The sequence below is a fragment of the Choloepus didactylus genome, chromosome 1 (assembly GCF_015220235.1).
Source record: "Choloepus didactylus isolate mChoDid1 chromosome 1, mChoDid1.pri, whole genome shotgun sequence".
Taxonomy (NCBI): Eukaryota; Metazoa; Chordata; class Mammalia; order Pilosa; family Megalonychidae; genus Choloepus; species Choloepus didactylus.
Window position 1 is genome coordinate 225,998,689 of NC_051307.1, and position 26,975 is coordinate 226,025,663.

Genomic DNA, 26,975 nt, shown 5'->3' on the forward strand with positions numbered 1-26,975 from the left:
ATCCAAAGATCCACATAAGATTGGTCGTAAGCTTCTGAACTAAGACCTATTTCTACCTTAGACTGCACAAAAGCCTTTGGTTCACAATATTCACACGAAGGTAGTCTGTTGAGTTAGTTACACCTGTATAAACTCCCACCTTGCCTTACCTTGTAGAAAGTTCTTGCCTTAGAAGTCCCAACGTCAGTGAGAGACCATCCTAGGAACTAGAAGAAACAGCATCCCACAACCTTCACAGCACAAGACCGTGTATACTTTACATAAAATTATTTTAGAGAATCTAAATGAAGCATGATTACAAGTTTTTTTTGGGAACAATTGTTTAAAAGGAGCAAATTTTGTCAAGTTAAACAATAATAACCAAATAGAACTTTGCACTAAAAAGGGTGAATTTTATTCTATGTAAATTATTCCTCATCAAAAATAATCACAGCCAAGGGGCAATGTAGCAAACAACAAAGTTCTGCTTTTCTTTTGATGGCAGCAAGTCAGTGGGTAGAGTGCTAAATTCTCTATACAAACTTGAAATTTATTCTCCTCACTGTGTACTTCTAGCTTACCACTTTATAATTTTTTTAAAAAAAATTGGGTTCATATATGTAAAAGCAAAATTTTATAAGAATTGGTTATGTTCTTTAACTTAGGTGAAAATGGATAATTGATCCAATTAAGTTTTTTGCCACTTACGAAAATGACGTATTGGACAGTGTATAAAAACAACATTTAGCCAAAGTGCTGAGCTGCCTGTTTCTTTGCCCACTTGCACTGCTGAAGTCTAATTTTTTTCCCAAACTTAACAGAAGACTGTTTCTTGAACACAAACTAAACTGAACCAGAAATCATACTTCTGTGCCCAAGTATATAACAAGTACTAAATGCAAAATCCCAGACATTGACATGTACATGTTAGCCCAAGGAGTAAAATTACACCCAGGGTGGAACTGGAAGCCCTGGCTGTGTGAATAGCTAGAAACGGACAATTTTTTTTTTTTTTTTTGAATGGTTGGTGGATTGGCATGGTCAAGCTTAGTCAGTTAAACACATTTCATAAGTTGTTTATTTGCAGCATTGAATCCATTTACAATACTTATATAGGGTTTTGAAGGCCCTACTATATTGGCATCACTGTCCAGTGCCTAGCACCCTGCCTAATCCCCGGTGATGAATATTCCATATAATTTGCTAAATAAATACAGCGAAATCTCATGAGCACATTCCTGATTACAATCAGTTTTGCATGTCATAATTTTCCTTCATGCTCCAAAACCTCAATAAATTGTTTATTTTTTGTACCATCTTAACATACATGCAAACAGAACTTTCTTGTATTTATAATGAAAATGTACATACTATGAGTGCTATGTCTACCAGCTTTAGGGTCCTTACCCATTTTAGAATTTGACCTATATAGAAATCTGCTTGTAATAAAAACTGATGACAACTGTGACAAAAATAAGGATATAATATTAAAATAAATCAAATGATATACAGTACTGTCATTATTCTGATACAGAATTTTTACACAGCAATACTGATACAGGTACAAACGGCAGGATGTCAGGCAATCCATTACAAGAGACCTTTCAATTAAAAATAAAGTTTAAATTACAATTTAATACCGATTTAAAAATGGTAACTAGTGCTATGCCAGATCAAAATCAATACTTCCTCTTCAAGTGACATTTTATAGAAATTCTCTTAAGACTTTTTAAAAAGTAAACTGTATTAAAAAGAAAAATAAATAAATGTAATGGCATATTGGAAAAGAAATCTTAAAAAAAAAAAAAAACTCTAGAATTCTGTAATAAATTAATTTAGATTTCCATTCCTTCTGTCATTTCACCAATCAAACACAAAGCTGAAGGCCACATGGGTAGAGAGGTTAAGTGAAAAATCAAGAAGCATCTCAACCTCCTCTCTGCAGGACTTTGGAGTATCTACTTCGACTATACACTCTTCACTGTTAAGTATCAGGCCCCAAAGCCGATTCTCATGAGTGATTCTGCCAGCAAGCTAAAGGGCATGGACCCTCATTTTACCACGGTAGAGGGAGGGGAAGGAAACAAAGAAGGTAAATGAGGGCCTTAAAGTTCTTTCAGGAATAAGAGACATGAGACCAGAAGTGTGCATGTGTGTGTGTGTGTGTGTGTGTGTGTGTTGTGTGTAAGGGGCAGGGATGGGGGTGGGATGGGCAAGAGGATCAAGGAAAAAAATGTTTCTGTAACAAATTATCAAATTTTTTTTATCCTCATTTTTGTGAAAATGGGTAAGTTATTGGCATAAAAAAGCCAAACCAAACCGAAACACGAACAGGGAAATGAGAACCAGTTCCATAATGCCTTGCATTTTATATTTCTATCCAAATTACAATTCCCTTTCAATAAAAAACATCATTTAAAAATCAAAGAATAAAAAAAAATGGTACTTGGAAGGCTGAGGAAGTAATAGTATTTCTTTCTGGCATATTGTTTGTTTGGCACAATCACAAGTAAGACTTTTACAGACATCCTGTGGTTGTTCACATTTAAAAGTTTCTGCTCTAAAGTGATTACTTTCGGGGTAAACAAATAAATCGGTTAAATGAAGTTCGTAAACAGCCCAAGCCTGGCAGACATGGGCAAGTGTGATGCATTCTCCGCCCAAAGAATGGAACCTAAAATAAAAGAGAAAACTGAGTCACAGAATGAAACAGTTCAAAAAACAAACCAAATTTTTCCTAAGAAATCTCTTAGAATAGTCACAGCTAATGTTTATTGAGTGTTAACGATTAATCTGACAGTATGTTCAGCACTTTTTTTTTTCTTTTTTATTGAGATTGTTCAGATATCATACAATTATCCAAAGATCCAACGTGTACAATCACTTGCCCCTGGGTACCATCATACAGCTGTGGATCCATCATCACATTTAATTTTTGTTCAATTTTTAGAAACTTTTCATTACTCCAGACAAGAAATAAAGTGAAAGATGAAAAAAGAAAAAAAAAGAAAAGGAAACTCTAATCCTCCCCTATCCCCAACCAACCCCCCTCCAATTGTTGACTCATAGTATTGGTATAGTACATTTGTTACTGTTTACGAAAAAATGTTGAAATACTACTAACTGTAGTATATAGTTTGCAACAGGTATATATTTCTTCCCTATATGCCCCTCTAGTATTAACTTCTAATTGTATTGTCATACATTTGTTCTGGTTCACGGAAGCGATTTCTAGTATTTGTACAGTGGATCATGGACATTGCTCACCATAGGATTCAGTTTTATACATTCCCATCTTTTGACTTCCAACTTTCTTTCTGGTGACATACACGACTCTTAGCTTCCCCTTTCCACCTCATTCACACACCATTCGGCACTGTTAGTTATTCTCACATCTTGCTACCAACACCCCTGTTCATTTCCAAACATTTAAGTTCATCCTAGTTGAACATTCTGCTCATACTAAGCAACCACTCCCCATTCTTAAGCCTCGTCCTATATCTTGGTACCTTATATTTCATGTCTATGAGTTTACATATTATAATTAGTTCCTATCAGTAAGACCCTGAAATAATTGTCCTTAAGTGTCTGGCTTATTTCACTCAGTATATTGCCCTCAAGGTTTTGTCATCAACCCATTTTTTTTTTAATATGGTTTTGTTCACTCACCATACATTCCATCCTAAGTAAATAATTGATGGTTCTCTGTATGGTCATATATTTATGTATTCACCACCATCACCACTATCTATATAAGGGCATCTATATTTCTTCCACAAGGCAGGAGGGAGAGTCAAAGAAGGTAGAGAGGCAAAAGAAAGGGGGGAAAAATGACAGCTAGGAAGCAGCAAAAGGAAAAATAACCTTAAATCAAAGTAGAGTAAAGAATCAGACAATACCACCAATGTCAAGTGTCTAACATGCCTCCCCTATCCCCCCTCTTATCTGCATTTACCTTGGTATATCACCTTTGTTACATTAAAGGAAGCATAATACAAAGATTCTATTAGTTACAGTCTCTAGTTTATGTTGATTGCATCCCTCCCCCAATGCCTCCCCATTTTTTAACACCTTGCAAGGTTGACATTTGCTTGTTCTCCCTTGTAAAAGAACATATTTGTGCATTTTATCACAATTGTTGAATACTCTAGATTTCACCAAGTTACACAGTCCCAGTCTTTATCTTTCCTCCTTTCTTCTCACATGCTCCCAACCTTCCTCTCTCAACCATATTCATAGTTATCTTTGTTCAGTGTACTTACATTGCTGTGCTACCATCTCCCAAAATTGTGTTCCAAACCACGCGCTCCTGTCTTCTATCACTCTGTAGTGCTCCCTTTAGTATTTCCTGTAGGGCAGGCATCTTGTTCACAAAGTCTCTCATTGTCTGTTTGTCAGAAAATATTTTGAGCTCTCCCTCATTTTTGAAGGACAACTTTGCTGGATATAGGATTCTTGGTTGGCAGTTTTTCTCTTTCAGTATCTTAAATATATCACACCACTTCCTTCTTGCCTCCATGGTTTCTGCTGAGAGATCCGCACATAGTCTTACTAAGCTTCCTTTGTATGTAATGGATCGCTTTTCTCTTGCTGCGTTCAGGATTCTCTCTCTGTCTTTGACATTTGATAATCTGATTATTAAGTGTCTTGGCGTAGGCCTATTCAGATCTCTTCTGTTTGGTGTATGCTGCGCTTCTTGGATCTGTAATTTTATGTCTTTCATAAGAGATGGGAAATTTTCATTAATTATTTCCTCTATTATTGCTTCTGCCCCTTTTCCCTTCTCTTCTCCTTCTGGGACACCAATGATACGTACATCATTGTACTTTGTTTCATCCTTGAGTTCCCGGAGATGATGCTCATATTTTTTCATTCTTTTCTCCATCTGCTCCTTTGCATGTAGGCTTTCAGGTGTTTTGTTCTCCATTTCCTGAGTGTTTTCTTCTGCCTCTTGAGATCTGCTGTTGTATGTTTCCATCATGTCTTTCATCTCTTGTGTTGTGCCTTTCATTTCCATAGATTCTACTAGTTGTTTTTTTGAACTTTCGATTTCTGCCTTATACATACCCAGTGTTTCCTTTACAGCCTCTATCTCTTTTGCAATATCTTCTCTAAACTTTTTGAATTGATTTAGCATTAGGCGTTTAAATTCCTATATCTCAGTTGAAGTGTACGTTTGTTCCTTTGACTGGACCATAACTTTGTTTTTCTTAGTGTAGGTTGTAATTTTCTGTTGTCTAGGCATGGTTTCCTTGGTTATCCAAATCAGGTTTTCCCAGACCAGAACAGGCTCAGGTCCCAGAGGGAAGAAATATTCAGTATCTGGTTTCCCTGAGGGTGTGTCTTAGAAAATTGCTCCACCCTTTGATGCCTCAGGTCACTGTGCTTTTCTGCCCAGCAGGTGACGCCTGTTAGCCTATAATTCTTTTTTTTTTTTTTCTAATAAAATGTTAAATTTTAATTATAAAAAACTTACAATGTTTTCATCAACTGTGTACCAATAACTGATAAAATTAATTCTGTACTGAGTTAACATTTAAAGCAAGAACTAAAAATTTATTGCTGCATATTATTTGTTGGTGAGATGATAGGACGATCAATTAAAAAAACTTCAAGCATCAAAATATATTACATTATAACATTCTTTGCTGAAAGTGGTATGGAAATACATATACAAGGAGAAAAGCCAATTTAAAATTTTTAACTACTAAAGAACTTATTTCTTCAAATGGATAATGGGGTGTCAAATTGCTATGGTATTTAAATTACATTAGATGTATTTAAGAGAATGATGTATAATAATTTCATTTTTAAATGCAAATATTTACATGACACCAGAAAGTACATTCTTTGGCAACCATTTAACTTACCATGAAAAATTTTCTGTCAACTTAAATAAGGGAATACATAATTTTTCAAATTACTTTTATAGGGGTGAGGGGTACACGAGCAGAACAGTTTGTGGACCACTTCTTCAAGTAAGACTGAGGACCACCATTGCAGAATCACCTGTGGGGTAGGGGAGTGGCTGTTTTAAAATATGCATATTCCTTGGCCCCATTCCTGATTATTAGGTTTGGGTGGGGACCCGGTTAAGTCAGTTTTCAACATGCACCTCCTCTCCAATGTAGTCTTCATGCAATCCAACATTTAAGATTCACTTCTTTAAAAACTAATTAAAACTATTTTCAGTCATGGCAAGTAGGAGACAACCACCTTTCATCCATTTTTAGTTTGGGGATAGAACTGAAACAAGAGCTAAATAAGAATCTGGTCTCACAAAGTAGCAGCACCCATGGGAGCTGAGAAACAGGAAAAGGTACCAGGGGAAGGCAGGCACTTCTCTTGGAATTCCTGGGGTGGCCAGAGAACAGAACAGGAATGGAAGAGCTTATACAATTTAAGGATCCTGTTTCAACTGTGGTTGTACTTTTGGGGGATAACAAAGGTCTAACCCTTTTCCATAACTGACTGTCAGAACTCTTTGAACTAGCCTGAGGAAAATCAATATTTAAGGGGGCTCAACTGTCACGTCAAAATAAAAGCATGCACTAACAGAAAGCTGATAACAAAGCAGGTGGCACAGAGCACACCCTGGGAAGCACTGCTCAAGAAAGAGTAGCAGGATACTTGCCATGGAAATGCATGCCCCAGGGATATTCTGAAAACACTGTTAGCATAGTCCAGGCGTTTGTTCCCTTTTGGTCCCATTGGTAGCCTGAAGTGCAACCTCAGAGCGCACCGCTTCTGTTCTCTCATGGGGCGGTGCTCTGCAGCATCTGCTCTCTCTTCCTGGGATCACAGAAGAACTGGAGTTTCCTGGGGAGCAGTTTCACCTCCACAGGCATTGCTTCATACTCCTCACTGTCAATGCTAAAAGAGCCCCCCTCTCCCTCAGGAAGAAGCAAAGTGCACTTGCTGGCTTGGAGACACTCGGTACCATGAAGACACAGCTTGGGGTCTCTCATCTTTTTACTTCCTATAGTTATAAAGTCTCCTTTGCTCACTGTGTTGGGTTCAATGCAGATGTTCATAAAATCTTCTGTGCTTGTCAACTCAAGCTGACTGTTCCGGGTTGTGATGGACAGTTCAATGGTGGACAGCTGCACATCTTTCCAGACCTCCGGGTTCACCTCTTTGGAGAGGGCATCCTGTGGTTGTGCCCAGGATAACACAAGCCTTCGCAATATTCTCCTGTACAACGAAGGCCGAGGAGGTGTCCCTTCGGGCTCACTGGATGGTCTCTCTGTAGGTCCGGTGTACGAGATAGCGGCTTGATGAATCTGAGGCCACTCCTGAAGAGTGCTGAAAAAGTGGGCTGCTTTGGTTTTCAGAGGCCCAAGATACCAGTACTTGCTAACTTTGATGCCAGCATCTCTGAAGGATCCCCATCGAAGGCCAGTCATTGCAAACACAGGTTGTTCCTTTTCACCCTTGATCTGCAAGACATCAAGTGGTATTGTCTCTCCTTTAACAATGGCAAGTGTAGCATCTGTAATATGTTGGACTTTGTTTCCACTTTCAGCAAAGAGGGTATGACTTAAACTACTGGTCTGTCCCAGTGGGATAAATCCAATGGGAATCTTACTGAAGGTAGCCTCATCTGTTCTTCGAAGAACTCCAGTAACAACCTCCTGCAATGTCCCATCTCCTCCGGCAACAATGATAACATCTGTGTTTTCCATCAATTCCAGCAGTTTCTTGGCTTGGCCCTCATAATCTGTCTTAACGACAGTCACATCCATGCCTGATAAGTGTAAAATTGGGGCAGCATTTTTTTCAAATAGAGTCCTGGCTTTACCTTTGCAAGCTGCAGGATTCAGAAAGACAGTTGCCGCCTTCACTTGTGCATTAGGAGGAATGAGTTGATTGCCAAACACCTGAGCTTCTTGACAGGCTGCTCTCCTTAGTAGGTTATCACAGTGTTTTCCATAGAGCCAATGACCTCCCCACGTCAGCAGGCAGATCCCAGCTGTAGTTTTCTTCCAATGATTTCGAAGTGTTTTAAAGAACACAGTCATCTTCTCCTAAGGATTTGCTGCACGGCCGGTCCCTCTCACCGCCTTGACTTTCCTGTCTAGCCTATAATTCTTGACTGGTGTGAGGAGGTATGGCCCTGTTCCCCCAGGCTCTGGGGTCTGGTTCTGAATGGAAAGGGCCCCACCCCTTTCCTCCTAGAGAAGACAGACCCCCCAGGTGGAGGTCATTAGCATTTCAATGGTCTCTCTCTTGGCTTGTGCTGTCTCCACCCTTCTCTGAGTCACAGCCCTGGAAACTGAAAATGACTGGGGCTTTCTCCACTGAGCCGAAAAAGAAACAGATAGTCCCCTTCAGACCTAGTCCAAGGCGACCCTCCGGCTCTCCCAGGTCAGTCGTCACCCACAGCCTCTGTCTGTTTTTTGGGGATTCGTACCTGTAGTGAGCAGTTCACACTTGCTACTTAAAACCCCAGTTGGAGCTCAGCTGAGCTATATTCACTTGCTGGGAGAGAGCTTCTCTCTGGCACCACGAGGCTTTGCAGCTCGGGCTATGGGGGAGGGGGTCTCACGACTTGGATCCGCAGGTTTTACTTACAGATTTTATGCTGTGTTCTCGGGCATTCCTCCCAATTCAGGTTGGTGTATGATGAGTGGACGGTCTCGTTTGTCCCCCTGCAGTTATTCTGGATTATTTACTAGTTGTTTCTGGTTTTTTTTTGTAGTTGTTCCAGGGGGGCTACTTAGCTTCCACTCCTCTCTATGTCACCATCTTGCCCCTCCTGTGTTCAGCACTTTTTACATGGCATCTCTTTCCATCCTTACAACCACCTTGTGATGACAGCAAATACTTTAATTATACCCATTGTACAGGCAAGAGGCTGAGGAACAGAGAGATTCAGTACCTTGCCCAAGTCACATACCTAGGACTTGAGGTTTGCCTGGCAGTCAGACCAGAGAGACCAAGCATTTAGCTGCCGCCTTTTTCTTTCTCTTATTTTGATTCTTTTTTTAGTCTCCTGCTACCAAAGCTCCTTACGAAGGGCATGAAGTTGTGGGCATGGCCACATCTATATATACTCAGATAATGATCAAATACAAATTCACATGTTTGCACACAGAAGGAGTCAAAATGCTGGGGAGAAAGAATAAGAGGTAAATCACAGAAGAAAGCAAGCTCAATTCAGAAATAGAACAAACCTAACCTCAGCAGACAGAGACCTGGCAGTGAAAATCTGCTGCCTTCCGAGAGTCGTTGGACTGCCATTTCTAAAAGCCCAACCCACGTCAAAAGTGAAGTTGGGTTGAAGAGGGTCAACTAGTGTGGAGGTTCTCTGAGCTACTGGCAAGTGGAGTACACTCAAAATATGTATGCTTTCTAGAGGAAAGGATAGCAAAACTCATTCTCCCTCCCCTAGTTTTCGGGAATCTGCCCTGACAGTTATATGGACAAAGACGAATCCGTGACATTTTAGAGTCCGTGAAATGATCCTATTCATTGTCATGTGAGGGAGGCAAAATACTATGGACTTATGCCTTAGGGATCCTTCTGTAGTTTAAGCACTGAAGAAGCATGTTGTCTTCTTGCTTTTGAACTCAACTGATTTGATATCATTGTAGTGTCTCTCCTACTCTATTCCACCACAGGAGGCTACCCCATACTAACGATATGCCCTTTATGAAAAAATCTGAGATGCATGTTCCAGATGCCTCTTAAATTTAGATTTCATTATGCATAAAAAAGGCTGTCTGCAGACAGTGACAGAAAACTATTCTAACCTTACCCTTGGGTTGAACTGAAGGGACAGACCCGCTTCTGCATGATGCAATGATGTCAAGGTTGATTGTTCTGGGCCTATCCTTGGGTGGTACCATGCTTGCCTTCTTCTTACCTCCTTTTTCCTTTTCCTTCTCTTCCTCTTTCTTATTTCCTGCCTTCCATTTCCAAAATGGTTCTAGAAGGGCCAGGGAAATGACTGAGATCAATAAATACAAAGGGAAGAAAGGGAAGCAATAGGAGAGTAGGGTTTGTATGTGGTGAACAGGCAGAGCAAGGTAGACTCACATCAGCTTGGTCTTTTTGATACATTATTACTTTCAAGGCTCTAACCACAGTATCTATATATTAGCACTGTTGCCCAGTGGCTCAACTGTGATGTGTGCTCAGAATGGTTCTGTCACTGTGTGCGTCACAAGGCACACTGATGGCTGGTCTCATTTGCCACCATGGAGAATACATGAGATGAGGTTGGTTTAGCTGGACTTACTTAGCCAATTACAAGTGGATAGTGGAAGAAGTTATAATCACAGACCTTTATAATCCATTCTGACCCTGAGACTTTGAGAGGTACCACAGAGACAAGTCTAAAACTACTGCATAGACCAGCTGTTCTCAACCAGGGTGCCCCCCCCCCCCTCCGCCAGGGGAAATATGACAATGTTGGAGATGGTTTTGTCTGTAGCAATCAGAGGGCATGGGATGTTACTGGTATCTAGTGGATAGAGGCCAGGGATGATGACCAACCTTAACATAAGGTTCCAGGATGGGGAACTACACTGCGAGTCCCCTCATACCTGGCTTGCCCTTTTCTCATTGAACCCCAGTTCTCTTTTCAAGATCTCATCAGAGTTTCTCCCTCCCTCTCCTGAAGCCTTAACTCTACCAGCCCTTGGCAGTGACCCTCCTCCTCTTACATCTGTGAGCAACTAATGACAAAGACCGCACTTTCTTAGGATGGAACATTGTGCAGCTTCAGGAAGGAATGAAGCTGTGATGTATGCAACGACATGAATGAACCTTGAAGACATTATACTGAGCAAAATGATGAAACAGAAGGACAAACACTGTATGGTCTCACTAATATGAACTAACCATAACAAGCAAACTCTGAGAGTTAAAGTCAAAAGCACAGGTTATCAGGAGATAGAAAGAGGGCAGAGATTGGGCAATCACTGCTTAAGGAGTTCAGCATGTTTAATGAGGTTGACTGTAAAGGTTCGGAAATGGACAGCACAACACTGTGTGACAGTATCACAATATTGTAAGTGTAAATAACAAAGCTGAGTGTGAGTATGGCTGAAAGAGGAACATTAGGTTTGTGTATGTCACCAGAAGGAAAGTTAGAGGATAAAAACTGGGACTGTGTAACTTAGCAAAACCTAGAGTGGATGATGATGTTGGTTAATTGGACAAATATAAGAAAGTTCTTACATGAAGTATAACAAATGTATGTCACTATTACAAGGTGTTAATAATGGGGTGGTATATGGGAAAAATACAATTAAAGCAAACTAAGGTCTATAGTTAATAGTAACATTGTAATATTCTTTCATTAATTGTAACAAAGGCACTATACCAAAACTAAATGTCACTAATAGGGTGATATAAGGGAGGGGTATGGGATTTTTTTTCTTCCTTTTCAGAAGAAATGGGAATGTTCTCATATAGACTGTGGTGGTAAATGCATAAATATGGGATTATACCAGGAACCTTTGATTTTACACTTAGGATGGATTGTATGGTATGCGAATAAAACTGTTAAAAAAAAAAAAAAAAAAAAGACCATGCTTTCTGATATTACACACCCATAGGTACTTGCCAATTTCTTGACTGATCCCGTTACTTCTAGACCTGCATATACTGTGACAAACATAATGGTGTCTAATAGTCCCAAATGTATGAGAAGGTGTTTACAGAAGCTACATATTCAGATATAAATATAGCATATATAGCCAAGGAGCTAACCATTCAGTCCAAACTTAGTGGTTTACTTTAGAATTAACCATAAACTCAATCCAATGTTTCCAATACTCTAAATTCCAAACAACAAATTCTAGAAGTTTACCAAAGCAGAAAAAAAATCCAGTACTTCTGAGAAGGCAAAATTGTTATCCTTTGCAGCAATTTTAAAGAGAAGATAGCACAGATATGAAACAAAAGTATTGTCTGTGATTTCTCTCAAGATAGAGTCAACTATATTAAAGAAGGAAAAATAATAGGGTACATGAAGAAAAGCCTTGTTATGAGGCACAAAAAGCACTATTATAATTTTATCTGTAATAAGGCCATGTCCTGGTTTGAATGTATTATGTCCCCCAAAATGCCATTACCTTTGATGTAATCTTGTGTGGGCAGATGTATCAGTGTTGATTAGATTGTGATTCTTTGTTTCCATGGAGATGTGACCCACCCAACTGTAGATGATAACTCTGATTAGATAATTGCCATTGAGGTGTGGCCCTGCCCATTCAGCATGGGCCTTGATTAGTTTACTGGGCACTATATAAGCTCAGACAGAAGGAGCAAGCTTGCTACAGCCAAGAGGGACACTTTGAAGAATGCACAGGGGCTGAGAGAGGAACTGCAGTTTACAGAGACATTTTGGAGATGGCCTTTGAAAGCAGACTTTTGCTCCACAGAAGCTGAGAGAGGACAAACGCCCCAAGAGCAACCGAGAGTGACATTTTGGAGAGAAGCTGAAGCCTAGAGAGTAATGTCCTGGGAGAAAGCCATTTTGAAACCAGAACTTTGGAGCAGACACCAGCCATGTGCCTTCCCAGCTAACAGTGGTACTCCAGACGCCATTGGCCATCCTCCAGTGAAGGTACTTGATTGCTGATGTTACCTTGGACACTTTATGGCCTTAAGACTGTAACTGTGTAACCAAATAAACCCCCTTTATAAAAGCCAATCCATATCTGATGTTTTGCATTCCAGCAGCATTAGGAAACTAAAACAGGCCAGTTTTGTTTAAACTTTTTTCAGTGAAAGCATACAGTGTAAAAACAATCAAAATGTATAGAAGTATGCAAAATAAAAACAGAAAATCCCACACTCCCATGGTTCTGGTTTTAATAATTATGAAGACTGGCATTTTATCTTAATTTGGTAAACTTTTAAGATTTTCCTTCAAATTTTTTTGAGTAGGTATACAGTCATATAATGCGATTCTCTATTCCTCTTCTCAATAGGGGGTGAACATGCGGCTAGGCCTGGAGGCTGCCCTGAAAATGACCTGGGCCTCCCGCTGCACTGTGTTCTTAGAAAGAGCGATGAGCAGGTTGTGTGGAACCGCCTGTGAGCTGGGGAGAGCTGCGGAGAGCTGCTGGCATGCAGACCTTGAGCCTACGTGACGGGGGTATGGGAGTGGGGTAAAAAATACTGGTGAGAACTAACGGCAGTAGCTTCTGTGGGTCACACACACGCTGGCTCTCGTGTGGCAGCGCCATGTGGCCCACATGAGGGAGGGGGCAAAAGAAGATGTGTGCTTGGGTGGCTGCTGAGCTCCCAGTGGAGGAGGATGCTGTATCTCCTATACCGTGTCCTGTAAAGCTAAGTAAATACAGCGTCAGACCACTGGTGCCCAAGTAGGGTGATTTCCACCCCTCCCGGGGAACATCTGGCAGCATCTGGAGACATTTTTGGTTGACAACCTGGAAGGGGGGTGCTTCTGGCATCTAGCAGACAGAGGCCAGGAATGCTGCGAACCGTCTTAAAGTGCACAGGACAGCCCCTCCCAACAAGCAATTATCTGGCCCCAAATGTCACTAGTCCCAAGGATAAGAAACCCTGTGTTAGATAAAAGCTTAATCACAAGAATAAGTCTTGTGAATCTCTTTGACAATTTGAACCCGTAATCACAGCGGTGATACCGCCTCTATACATCAAATGTGGACAGTGGTTCTTGATATATGAGACAGGAAAGATGAGGAAGTTATTAGCATATTATGCTTTCTTCTACCCATCTTCCACTAAATTTTTAATTATTTATATTTTAGTATTTTTTAAAATTTATACTCTATTCTGAAATTGTACTTATGTTTACAATGTTTTGTCAAAGGTTGGTTTTAAAATAGAAATTACCAATAATTTTTAAAATCTTCAATTATTTTTTAAGCAAACAAGATCCAGATTTTTATTTGAAAATTTTTTTTCCCAGAAAAGGAAAACACAATGATCGAGTTTTAAAATGCAATTAAAAAAAAAAAAAAACAAAAAACTACAAACATATGATTTCACTGATTTGAAACAGTGAGAATAAGCAAACTCATAGTCAGAATCTAGAATATAGGTTACCAGGGGACAGGGTAGGGACAGAGAATGGGAAGTTAAGGCTTAAAATACACAGGGTTCCTATTTGGAATGATGGAAATGAACTGTTAATGGACGGTGGTGATGGTAGCACAACATTGTGATAGTAATTAACAGCACTGAAACATATATTTGAATGTGATTAAAAGGGGAAATGTGAGACTGTATATATGGCTATAGAATAAAAATTTTAAGAAAACCAAGAAACTACACTACACAAACAGTAAACCACAAATTAAATCATAAACTACAGTTAATAGTACAAAATGTGCTATCATCAATTGTAACAAATGTTCCACACTAATGCAAGGTGTTAATAATGGGGCAGTATACAGGAATCCTGTATCTTATACATAATCATTCTATAAAATCACAACTTCTCTAATAAACAAAAAAATTAAAAAAAAAAAACTGGTGCTCAAAATGTTCACACAAAAAGTGGAGCAAATTTTTTAAAAAAAGATTAGAGAAAACAAATTGTTTAAATGGCAAAATTCATAAAATAATCAGTAAAAATTTTAAAAAGTATTAATCACATTATTTTATATTTCTAAAGCTGAACACTAAAAAGAATGGGATAGAAATGTCTAACCTAGAATGGGATAGAAATGGTCAATCTATTATGTAAACTTTGAGAAGTGTGGGTATAAAGAGAAAAAGGCAAGTACTGCTTTTTTTAAAAAGCAGCATGACCTGTAGACAAATGAATCAGTAATTTGTACTTAATTAGTGGTTAAAAAATTGCTAAAAATGAACACCTACCAAAACTATTATTTGCTTTAATATGTACTTCAAAATATGCATCCTATTCTTCCTAGGTAGACTTATTTTATTCTATTCTTTAATCATCAAAATATAGAGTAAAGACAATAAAATTACAGTCTATCAGTGATCATGAATTCTACAAGCTTATAATGTATCTGAAATAAAATAAACTGAGCAGATTTATACAGAACTCAGAGGCTAGCAATCCTACCGACAGGTATCAATTCTATTCAAATACTCTTTGTCTGAATACACTTTTGTGGCTAATGACTAAGCCAAACCACATCGGAAAGTTTAAAATCTGTACATGTGTAACTTTTAATTATTCATAGCCTTCAGTTTTTTTTAAACACCTATCCCTGCGTCCACAACCAGTTAGTTCGTTTTTATCTAAAAAGTAATTAACATTAAAAAATAACAAACCCATCGCATTAAAACAGAATCTCTTATACGGTGTCTACATTTTTACCATCTCGTAATGAGCCATTAAACTTCAAAGTAAAGATGAATACTGAACATAATGTTTACTAGGATATATTTATGAAAAAAAATATTTTCTAAGGTGTTTTGAATAGAATATACTTGAGAGATCGTACAGAAGTATCTCGAGTTTTACTAGGATATGTTAATTTCATCCAGAACAAGTAACAACTCCAGGGCCTGTCCTAACACTAGGTCATTGAAATTGTCTATGAAAATGTATTTGTGAGACAGAAAAATAACTTATATGAAAGGTTATAAAATCTAGTTCTAAGGACACTTCCCAAGGGAGCATCTGAATTGGGTGTGTGGGGGGGTTAAGATCTGATATAAAACCTTATTATTTCAAGTACTTTTATTCTTTTTTCACTTAATTTTATTATGAAACCAATAACCTATTATTAAAGTGTTCATTATTAAAAACTGTGTTTTAGAAAAAGCCATAGAAATGTATCTGGATTTATGGGAGAAGACTGATTCTGTTTGCTTCCAGAACTGACTGTGCAGTAAATCTAAACTAGAAGTCATCTAGGAATCTGGGAAGCAGAATTTTGTCAGCTTTTAAAACAACTCAGATTTGGAAGACTCATCAGTTACTGGATGAGACAAATTCCATTCTGAACTATTATCACTCACCCACGGGAACATTTTGTCTCTGTTTCCCACACAAATCAATTTGGGTGGAGTGAGGCTGAAATATGTTCAAATTAAAGGCAACAACTGCTTTCCTGCAGGTAACAGAGGAAAGTGGTTAAGACTGCAGGAGCCATGGAGTGCCTACACCCTCACAAACCTCTGTGACGTCACCTAGTTCCTGAACCCCTGAGGCTTACTGCTGTCATATGTACAATGTGACAAAAATAGGCCTACTTCACAGGCTATTGTATTAAATAAGAAGTCCTCATGCAACATTCATCAGACAGCATTGGGCACATCTCAGCATTCACCAAGTGGCAACTATTATTGTTATTAATACAGAAATAGTTCTTTAGAATGAGTCACTTTTCAAAAGTTGTTTTAGCAAACAGGCTTGGTGATTCTAGTATTTAGGGTGGGTGAGGTTATGCTAACACTGTAAAAAAGCAACATAATTCTTTGAGAGGTTGAGAGTAAACTTTTCGGGGACGATGGCTCAAATGTACAAAAGATGACTTGCATTTGATAAGGGTGATGAAAAAAGGCAGCTGGGCCAGCGTCACCTCTTTGTGGAGACTTCAGCATCAAGATGGACGACTAATGGTTTATAAGCTTCTCTGCCTTCAAATGTCCACGGATAAACTGTATGTATCATTATGCATGTAGGCAGAACTGTTTGATCATGACAGGACAGTGTGACATGGTAAGCCACCAGGAAGAATGGCTAAACATAACAGGAAGTATTTCTCAAGGAAACCACAGAAAAGCCGAAAGTGAATTCAACCTTCTGATGGGCACAAACAACTGGAATCCATATTACAGCTCACAGAACTAATCCTAAACCAGCGGGCCTCAATTTATTTCATCATGCTCTTTCTGAGAAGGTCAAACTAGTAACTGTTATCTGGGACTGAGGAGTAGAAGACGCATGTTTGGCTCCATTACCATTTTAAACCCAACACCACATGTTAACAAAAGGAGAAGGTGGAACTCAGATTGCTTTGAAAATGTTTGATCTTTTTTAAAATGATGGACACTGTAGAGAGGCTGAGCTCTGCATCCAACAAGTTACCTGGCTTAGGAAGTCTTTCAATGCCTCTAGACTTCACTATACTGATGGGTGAGACAAGGAGGTAGGACTACAGTAAGGCACTGCAACCCAGCATCCCAACGGGGTTTTGTTGGGATCACCGTGTTTCAATGCTTTTGAATTAGAGGGGCAAGGACTCTCCAGCCATACACACTTCTCTGCTCCCACCTGTCTCCCACTCCCCCCACCCCCTTCCTGATGTAATGCAAGCCTGCCTGGCCCCTGCAGCCTCTGGGGACACAAGCTCAAAGCCCATCCAGTCCTGCCATCCCATAATCCAGCCACTTCTTGTAACTTCTCAAAAGTGTTGAGCTGTGAGAAGATTTAGTAAACTGGATAAAACATCACTGATCTCTAAGACTGACCACTGTATCCTGTGGTTATTACAGGAAGTCAAATTAAGAACCGCTGAATTAAGGTACAGGAATAAATCAGAAATCTATGATTTTCTGAAACAAAAACACAAAGCTTATTTCCTTCAGTCTTACACTAGGGGCTCTTCAAGAACTTCTACACTTGGATTTCTGCAAAATAGCATACTGCGATATAATATATATTTTTGTCCTAAATAACTTTTAAGCACATTCATGTATTTGAAATTATTTTTCATAAAATGTTTCTAATGCCATGAGAGCAATGATATGAGAATTATTACCAGAATAAGAATACTCAAGGAGAAAATTCTTTAAAATGGCAGGAGCATTCCAAACTTCAAGCACATTTCCCCAGCTTTCATGTCATATAGGCCTTGCTGGGCGTTAAGCTACCGTGAGACAAGAGAACCACTGTGAGTGCAAATACATTTACTAACTTTACGAGTCAGTGGATGGCAGGTGTCTCCAACTTTGCCCATAGGTGTGCAAATCCTTATGCTCTTAACCCAGATACTAACAGCACAGCACATGCCTCCGCCACACTGGGGATCCTTGTCACAGGCCTGAAATGGAGAAAAAAACAATAGATAAATATAGACAGTGGGGACGACTTATACTAAGGAAATCTAAAATTAGCTGTAAAAATGCTCTTTGAATACCCAAACACTGTGATTCTAATAATCACATATATAAAAAAAGAACTGTAATCTTCATTTGCTTGCAGATATTTACAATAAAATCTAATCAGATTTTTTTAGTTTTTTTTAAAAATGGACAAAATTATAGCGCCCACGTTACAAAAATCTTAAACCCAATATTTAAAAAAAATAAAATAAAATCAGCTTTCTTTTTTACTGCTTTATGGATGAATTAGCTTTGAACTTGCAGAATGAGACTATATTGTCTTATACCTTATATGGCCATTATGAACCACATAAATCGAATCACAACATTTTATGATTATTAACTGCAGAATACATTGGGCCCAATTTATAAAGAGATTTAAATGGTCTCTAAACCTGGCACGAAATGCTCCAGACCCATAAAGGCACTGATGTAAATTTTAAGAGTGCCCATTTTCCCTTTCAAATATTTGCATTTTGGTCATGTGACTTGATGTTTCTCACACCACTGACTTGATTTTCACATTTGTTCTTTAAAGAAAGAAATATCATAGGTTGGAAATGAACAGATGAAGACTTTTGCCTCATATTACTCTTCAGGTAAGTAACCTGCAAAAAGGAAAGTACTGGCATAGGATTTACATATGCCTGTATTACAGAATCAGATGAACTATCCTATAAGATGCATCAGTTAAGAAATAAAAGTGACAGATGCAAATGTCAACAGTGATTACTTAAGGCGCCTGCTCCTAATATAAAAATTATAACTACATATAATCAAAGAATCAACTATGACGAGTTTCCATACTCTGCTAAATAGAAAAAATTAAAGTGTAAAATGTATTTGCAAAAAATTAAAGTGAAAAATCTGAAGAACCATTTTTCTTTCTTAGAACCAACAAAAATAGGGTGCTTTGTTTGAATGGTGTGCAGTGATCTATTTTGTTAGCAATAAGGTCGCAAAATCCTGTAGTACATATGTAAGAAGCTCATAAAAACTCTAATTTAGACACAAATTCAAATATACATTTATTGGAAATACCTAGAAAAGTCCTTCAGAGTTCTCAGTTTCTGGTACAACCATAACTTCTCAAAACATAAGTATATGGGCACATTGTTATTTTTCATTAAAGGTGACCAGCTTTCTTGCTTTAAGAGTTTATTTCCTTCCCCTACTAGAATTTTTTTCTCAGACTATTTAAAACAAGTATCTGGATAAAAACTACAATGTTCACCTTGGAGTGTTTGGACATTTATAGGAAAATATTTAAAGATTTCCGTTTTCCAATTTTTATCTGTATGCCAGAGGTTATATACAAGCGGCCATTACATTCTATAACTGAGATGCCCAGTCAACAAGCTTTCCCAGTGTTTTTTTTTCCTTTTTTATCTTCATTTTATTGAGATATATTCACATACCAAGCAGTCATACAAAACAAATCGTACATTCCATTGTTCACAGTACCATTACATAGTTGTACATTCATCACCTAAATCAATCCCTGACACCTTCATTAGCACACACACAAAAATAACAAGAATAATAATTAAAGTGAAAAAGAGCACCCAATATGGTTTTAACAAATCTATATGGACAAATAAATCAATTTAAAAATAACTAAATATATTACTAAAAAAAAAAGTAAATATTTAAAGCAGAGGCTTCAGCCCATATTTTATTTCAACAGATGCTCTAGATTCTGAATTCTGAAACCCCACTAGGCTCTTTTATGACATTCAAAATTCAGCCAAAGTATTTTAAAATTCAAACAATCACTTCAATTTTTAACATCTTACAGACAGTGAACCTAGATAAGTTACTGAGGTTTTTTTTCATTTGCATCCGGTAATTTCTGTCATGGAGAACTAACTGAATTTCTCTATTGCCATGTTGCTAGAGAGAAATTTTTAAAAATTCTCTTATTGTAACACTGAATTCACATACACACACACACACACACACTCACACAAGCACAAACACAACTATATTATAAGCCCTGTTTAAACCTAACAGATAAGCATCCAACGTGAGAAATTTTCATTTTGTTACAAAAGGCTCAGTTCTTGGAAATATTTACAAAGAATTGCATAGATTTATATATTTTTAATTAGACAGCTGTTTCCTACTGCTCTTTGTCCTTTGCCCACTGCACATCTATTCAAATAGAATTGTCCTATGAAAGGAACAAAAAGATACTTATATTGCAAAAGAACCTTGGGCTCAGAGGATTAGAAGCAATTTAAAATGAGCCAGTAGGAGGAGACGAAAAAAACCTAATCATGTTTCAATTCTCATATATTAGAAAGACCTGTAAAAACTTTTTTTCAGCTACATTGGCAACTGACAAAGCTATTCAAATAAATTTTTTTTAAATCTCAAAATATTCTAACAAAGGTCATCAAGCATATAATTAAATATCTACTGGATAAAACCAAGTACTATCAGAGCACTAGGGCTTTCAATATGCTACAAACCCACTAACAGAGACAATAGAGCTTTATTTTCTCAAGACAATAACACTTTCCTTAAAATTAAACATTATTTCATTGTCTGTGTACCATCAGTTTGAACATAGTTTAAATTAAATCCTATAATGTACACTTAGATATTTGAAATAATTTAATGAAGATGTAAAATAATTACACACACAGAGAGCAATGCAGTTGAACTACCATGAAATAGTAGAGGATTCGTATTTTTGATAAAAACCAGACCAGATTATTTCATTTTGTACTATCAAACTCATCCTTGGGATCCACACAAAGAAAACTGTTGGTGGGAGTAGGGGAGAATTAAACTAGTTCCTACTTCCAAAGATGATCAAGACTCCTTCTCTAAGTTTAAACAACATCTACATGGCAACCTACTCCATAATTATGCCGGAGCACTTGGAAAGGCTTTATCTGGGATTAGAAATGGAAAACTTTTACAGGAGAACATCCAGAAGCCAAATAAAGCCCCGGAACCCAGAAGGAAGCGCCTACCACTGCTTTTCAAAGCGCACACCAGGCCCTGAACCAAGTTATTTCAGACGGTTTCTGCGGAGGGCGCATCGGGAAGCCCACTCCTTGAATGCAGGATTAACACTCCCCGGATTTGGGGTATTCGCCTTGCCCCTTTGCATTTCCGGAATTGACTCTCAATTTTTTAGGTTTGAGAGCTGATCTGAGGCGCCACGGAAAAGTGCTTGAGAAGACTCAGAAAGAAAACTTCTTTCGGTACAACAGAAAATCAAATCAAACACAAGGGAGGTTGTGAGGGGATGAGGGGAAAGGACGAGTAAAACGGTGGTGGGGTGACACTTTTGTCACTTTTCCTCCTGGGCGTGCCCAACGTCCCGGACCATCTGCTGCTTTTAGAGCAGGGCAGACTCTTTCTCAAGTGCTCCAAGGGGCGACTGAGGCAGGTGACCCCGCCGGAGCGACCCTCCCCGTCCTCCTCGCGTGCGTCTCAGGGATCCCCCCAGGGCTCACAGGCTGCGCCTCCGGCAAGCCGCAACCCCGGGCGCGCGAGGCGGACAGGTGCAACCCGGCCGCTTACCCCGGTGATGACGGCGGCGTCCCCGGCGGGGGGCGTGAGCAGCAGCGGCGATAGCAGCAGCAGGAGCAGCAGCGGGGCGCAGCGCGGGCTCCTCATGGCGCCCTCGGGACTGGGCGGCGGTTGGGGGCCGTTGGGGCCGTGGGGCCGGACGCGCTCCGTGGAGCGCGGAGCGGCGGGCGGGCGAGCGCAGCGGCCCCGCGAGCCTCCCCGGCCGTTATAAAGGCGAGCCCCGCCGTGACTCACGCCAGCGCCCGCCCGGCCGCACGCGCGGGGGGCCCGGCGCGGGCACACGCCCCACGCCCCCACGTGCACACGCGCGCCCACACCGGCCGGGCCGCCTTCCGAGACGAACACGTGCCGGCGCGCGGCTCTCTCGATCCCCGCCCCGGGCGCCACGCAGGCAGGGTCCCCCGCGGGGCGCCCCGTTCGGTGCCATTCTCTCGCCTTTCGCCCGCCGCTGCCTTTCGCACGCGCCTGGATCGCTTTTGTAGTCTGAGAGACACTCATGTGCTGTCCTGGTTTCCAAAGCTCCACGTGTTCAGCGCCGAAAACTTGCAGCTCATTTGCTCTACAGATGTTTAGGGAGTGCCTACTACGTGCCAGGCGTTGCATTTAAATGGGGTGGGGGAACAAGAAGCCAGGCACAGCGTCTGAATTTGCTCTTCAGCTCGGCAAGCCTTTCAAGGAGCGCCCGCTGTACGCCAGGCACTGGCGCGGACCCAGACACCGGTCTGTTCTCATGGTCGAATAACTTAACAGAAAAGACAGACCGGAAACAAATAAACTGAAAAAGTGGAAGGCAGGCGGAAAGAACAAAGAGAGCAAAATCACCGCTAATCCCACATCCCTGACGACATTTAGGGGCTTGTCCTTCCAGCAATGGGAGTCCTATTTATTTCTTTCATTTCAAATGCTTCCCCTTTATGCTCACATCTGTTTGCGACCCTCTCCTCTGATTTTCCTCACATGCGTTTCCTCCCTTCTTCAAAATCGCGCTAGCTTCAGACAGAACAGTTCAGAGTGATGCCAAAGGGAAATGAGAAGGCCTGATTTCATGTGCCAGCCTGAGGCCCCTTATTAAACCTTAGGTAGGTTTCTCTTCTTTTACCTTCCAGCTGAGGAAAATCACCATTCAGTCTTATTAGATGCCTTTCAGTGTTAGTGTGAGATTCATTCATTCATGTAAACATGAATTGGGTGCCTGAGTTCTAAGCACCGTGTAAGAGGACAATTGACGAATTTGCCCTCCATCGTTAACCCCCTTGCTCCAAGGATATCAATCTTTTTTCCATCTATGAAAATGATTTCAAGAGTACTTAGGCATGACCATGCCAAACTTGCTTGCACTGAAGTTTTATTAAGCCCAACTTTCTTCCTGAATCTCAGAACCTCTGGCTTTTCTCATGCCCCTTAAGGGCCACAAACAGTTGAAAAGAGCAGGGCAGACTCTTTCTCAAGTGCTCCAAGGGGAAAAGCAGATGCATCTTTCAGCCTCTTTAATAAATGCAGTGAGGAGAGTCCAGACAAAGTTACTTTCAGACTGTGGGGCTCTCTCATGCCAAAGCTTTCAGATTAAATGTGGAAAAAAAAAAAAAAAAAAAAAAAAGCGAGCAATTATCTGAATGTTAAACAGCTGAATATTTGGAAACCCAAAGCAAACTTTTGACTGATTTTTAAAGGCTTTTTATATGTGTTTTTATGTTTGAGAAACGTTCTGAAACAGAAAACAAAAGGGAATCAAATTCCAGTTTTACTTTTAAAAAAATAGTTAAAAATTGGACTCAGTAGGATAAGTGGAAACAGTAGCAAGTGACAGACCCCTGGAAAGTTTCTTTTCCAGTCTCCATGCCAACACTAGCATGGAAATGCTGTTGGATAAATGTAAAAAACAGTCAACATGGATTTTTAACATTCCTACTACTTTCTTAAGAAAAATGGTCTATTTCATATTTACTACTATTGAACAGCAGCTTGGGTATTCCCTGCTTCTCCAAGAATAGAAAACAGGACATTTCTACATAGGGAAAATCAGATTTCAAAAGTTTGGAAAACTATTCTCATAAGGCTGTTTTGAAACAAGGTTGGAAACACTTAAAAATAGGGTTGGTTTAGTTTCATGTGGTTTCTTTTGGGGCTTCTAATTGTTTTAATGCTTTAGAGGAGGAATGGAGGCTCCTGATAATAAGTCTTTGCATTCATGGACAACTTAAGAAAGTTGAAGTCTGAGAGTTAGTTTGTCTTACAAAGGAAAAGATGAAGGAATGAGTTTAGATTATTCTATAAAATAAGAGGGAAGGACAACTTATCAATACAGAAATAGAAATTGAAGACTGTTTTTATTTTATTTGATTACTACAACCTGTTGATATTGCCACATGATCAATTCAGCCCCAAGATAATGCTGTGAGGAAATCCAAATCTTGTGTGGTTCAGAGTGTAGACTCTCATATGCAGGTCAAGGCTCTGCTGAATTGAGGGCAGTATAGGAGAGTCCATGTTTATGAATCAGGCTGGCCTGGATTGGAATCCTGTGTGACCATGGGCAAGTTACTTAACCTTCCTAAGCCTCTGTTTCCTCATCTGTAAAATGGGTATAAAGTATCAACTTCATGGGGTTGTACTGGGGCTTTAAGGGGATAATATCTGTAAAGTGCTTCACACAGCACCTGGAAGAAACTGGAAGCCCAATTATGGTTATTTCTTATTCAATCTTACTATTGGGTCTCCCCTGACAATTTCAACCAACACTGATATAGTTATTTTCTGTCTTGCCCACCCACCAGATTTGGCATATAGTACAATGATAGACATATAACAGCCACTCAGTAAATAACTGGTGATCAAGAGAAACATAGCCTATGGGGACAGTGCAGAGGAAGGTCACAAGACAATGATATGTAGTGTAGACACATTGAATTGACATGAGTCAAATAAATGTAGTCAGCAAAAAGCGAGAGGGATGGATGCTTTACCTAGTGCAGGTGACTCAGCCTGTCACTCCAATGGAAATTTGACCTGAAATGAGGCAAACTGGAAGAAACAAACCTGTCTCACTGCAGTCACTCTCAGACCCAGGCCAGTGAAGGCTCTGTCTGGACATGTGCTCCTGATTGCCACTGTGGGGTGGGTGGCTAAAGCTCAAGGGTTGTACATGGGCTTTCAAATGCTTCTGCTTGGAATTGATGCATTTCATTTCTAATCACATTTTAGTAGTCAAAACAAGTCACATGACAGTATAACTTCGAGGAGATGGACAGTGCAATTCTGTGATATGCTCTGGTTTTTAGAGAACTAGGTCTGGTAAGCAGCATCATATTGTATAGGGAGGAAGATTATGACTTAGACTCCTTAATGAACATATGGAACATTGAATATTAGTTATTATTATTATAAATGATAGTGATGTATTTCCTTTGTATTTTTCTAATATAGCACTTCTCATACTATTATTACACAAAGACTCTGAAAGAGAGAAAATATACAAACTGATATTTTCTTTTAGGTTGGCAGTAAAACATAATTCACTCATTCATTTAACAGATATTTACTAAACACTTAATATATTGTGCAAGACAGTGAGGGTATAATAGTCAAGAAAACAGACATGAATCCAGCCTCTTGGGGACTTACAGTCTGGTGGGGAGAAGAACCTGAATCGAATAATCACACAACTGTCTATGTACAGAAGACAAATTTGGGGTACTATGAAAGAGCATCTGAGGAGACCTATTCTTCTTTTGGGGGGAAGGGGTGAAGAAAAAGGTTTCTTTAAAGCGGTGGAATCTGAGCTGAGATCTGAAGCTTAAGCAAGATTTAACTGAAATGTAGAATGGAACAGTGAGAGTGGAGAGTGGTTGGGATATTCCAGCAGAGGAAACAGCTTGTGCACAAACCTGGAGACTGGCGGGAGTATTCACATACATGGACCTGAAAAGAAGCCAGCGTGGCCTGAGAAATGAGCCTAGAGGGAAGAGTGGTACAAATATGGAGCCAGAAGGTGGCAGATACCTATTGCAGGGCCTTACATAGGCATCGCCAAGATCCTTGGCGATTTTAGTGGTCTTTCCCATGATCAAGGAAGGAGGAAAACATAAGGATGAAGCAAGTATGATATGAGTAAATTTTAAAAAGACCCTCATTGCAATGTGACTCACGTTCAAAACCAAACTCTTGATCACCCCCACCCCCAAACCTCCTGGGCTGAAGGTAACCCCATCCTTCCAAGGATGACTTTGGAATCACCCTTGACCCTTCTCTTTCTCTGGCACCATGTATTAGTCTCCTGGGGTAACAGATTACCACCACAAACTGGGTGGCTTGAAACAACAGAAATTTATTCTCTCACAGTTTTAGAGGCCAGAAGTCTGAAATTAAGGTGTAGGCAGGGGCATGCTCCCTCTGAGGGCTCTAGGGTACAATCCTTCCTTGCCTCTTCTAGTTTCTGGTGGCCCCAGGTGCTCCTTGGCTTGTCTCAGTGTAACTCCAATCTCTGCCTCCATCTTCATACCTTCAATGTCTTTAGATAAGGGTGGAAAAGGAAATGTCAAGATTCATCCCTGGGATCCATCTTTTGTAACTGATAGAAAGTGGGGATGCTGTGAAATTACCTGAGTGTGGAGAAAGGCAGTCAGAATCATAGGGTACAGAAGAGAGGATGGCTGCAGATAAAAGTCTGGCCAGTTTCCCCTTAAGGCATTTTATTTGTCCATTTCATTTAATGTAGTCATGATGGCAAAGATTTAGATCAGGGATTGGCAAACGATGGCCCACTGCCTGATTTTGCAAATAAAGTTTTACTGGAACACAGCCACACTTATTTGTTTACGTACATCTATGTCTGCTTTTGCACTACAGTGACAGAGTATTTGTGAGAGAGACCATATGACCTGCAAAGTTGAAAATAATTACTCTCTGATTGTATTAATTTCCTAGGGCTTCTGTAACAAAGAATCACAAATTGGATGGCAAAAAACAACAGAAATTTATTCTATCACAGTTCTGGAAACCAGATGCTAAAATCAAGGTCTGAAACCTGAAGGGCAGAGTCTTCCTTGCCTCTTCCAGCTCCTTGTGTTTGCAGACCATCCTTGGCTCTCCTTCGTTGGTAGCCATATACTTCCAATCGCTGCCTCTGTCTTCCCTTGGCCATCTTCCCTCTGACTCTTGTGTCTCTGTTTTCTCTTCTTCTAAGGACACCAGTCATTGGATTAGCACCTATCCTACTCCAGTCTGACCTCCTCTTAAGGTAACAAAATATATCCGCGGAGACCTTATTTCCAAATAAGGTCACATTCTGAGGTTCCAGGTAGACATGAAGTTTTGAAAGATACCATTCAACCCAGGACACTGGTCCTTTACAGAAAAAATTGCCACCTCCTGCTTCAGATAATAAAGAAGAGGAGCCTGGAGTTTTTCTAGTA

At 39.8% G+C, this 26,975-nt stretch overlaps 2 protein-coding genes across 2 annotated transcripts; both read right to left on the reverse strand.

Moving 5' to 3' along the window:
• Positions 1–22,103, reverse strand: PROK2 (prokineticin 2). The gene is made up of 3 exons (XM_037800350.1): positions 21,556–22,103; positions 17,829–17,954; positions 1–2,653 (listed from the first exon to the last, which is right to left on the reverse strand). Exons 1-3 carry the CDS (start codon positions 22,060–22,062, stop codon positions 2,549–2,551), a joined length of 738 nt encoding a protein of 245 aa, XP_037656278.1. The 5' UTR covers positions 22,063–22,103; the 3' UTR covers positions 1–2,548.
• Positions 5,504–8,040, reverse strand: LOC119507212 (acylglycerol kinase, mitochondrial-like). Its single transcript, XM_037800341.1, has one exon. It carries the CDS (start codon positions 7,998–8,000, stop codon positions 6,735–6,737), a length of 1,266 nt encoding a protein of 421 aa, XP_037656269.1. The 5' UTR covers positions 8,001–8,040; the 3' UTR covers positions 5,504–6,734.
• Positions 22,104–26,975: the final 4,872 nt, after the last annotated feature.

Bases quoted from the DNA above. Each gene is read 5' to 3' on its own strand.
- LOC119507212 (XM_037800341.1), bottom strand. From the start codon at position 8,000: ATGACTGTGTTCTTTAAAACACTTCGAAATCATTGGAAGAAAACTACA.
- PROK2 (XM_037800350.1), bottom strand. From the start codon at position 22,062: ATGAGTGTCTCTCAGACTACAAAAGCGATCCAGGCGCGTGCGAAAGGC. The intron at 17,955-21,555 runs GTAAGCGGCCGG...TCTCCATTTCAG, and splicing joins ACGCCGCCGTCATCACCGGG to GCCTGTGACAAGGATCCCCA. The intron at 2,654-17,828 runs GTTAGTAAATGT...CTTTTATTTTAG, and splicing joins GCCATCCACTGACTCGTAAA to GTTCCATTCTTTGGGCGGAG.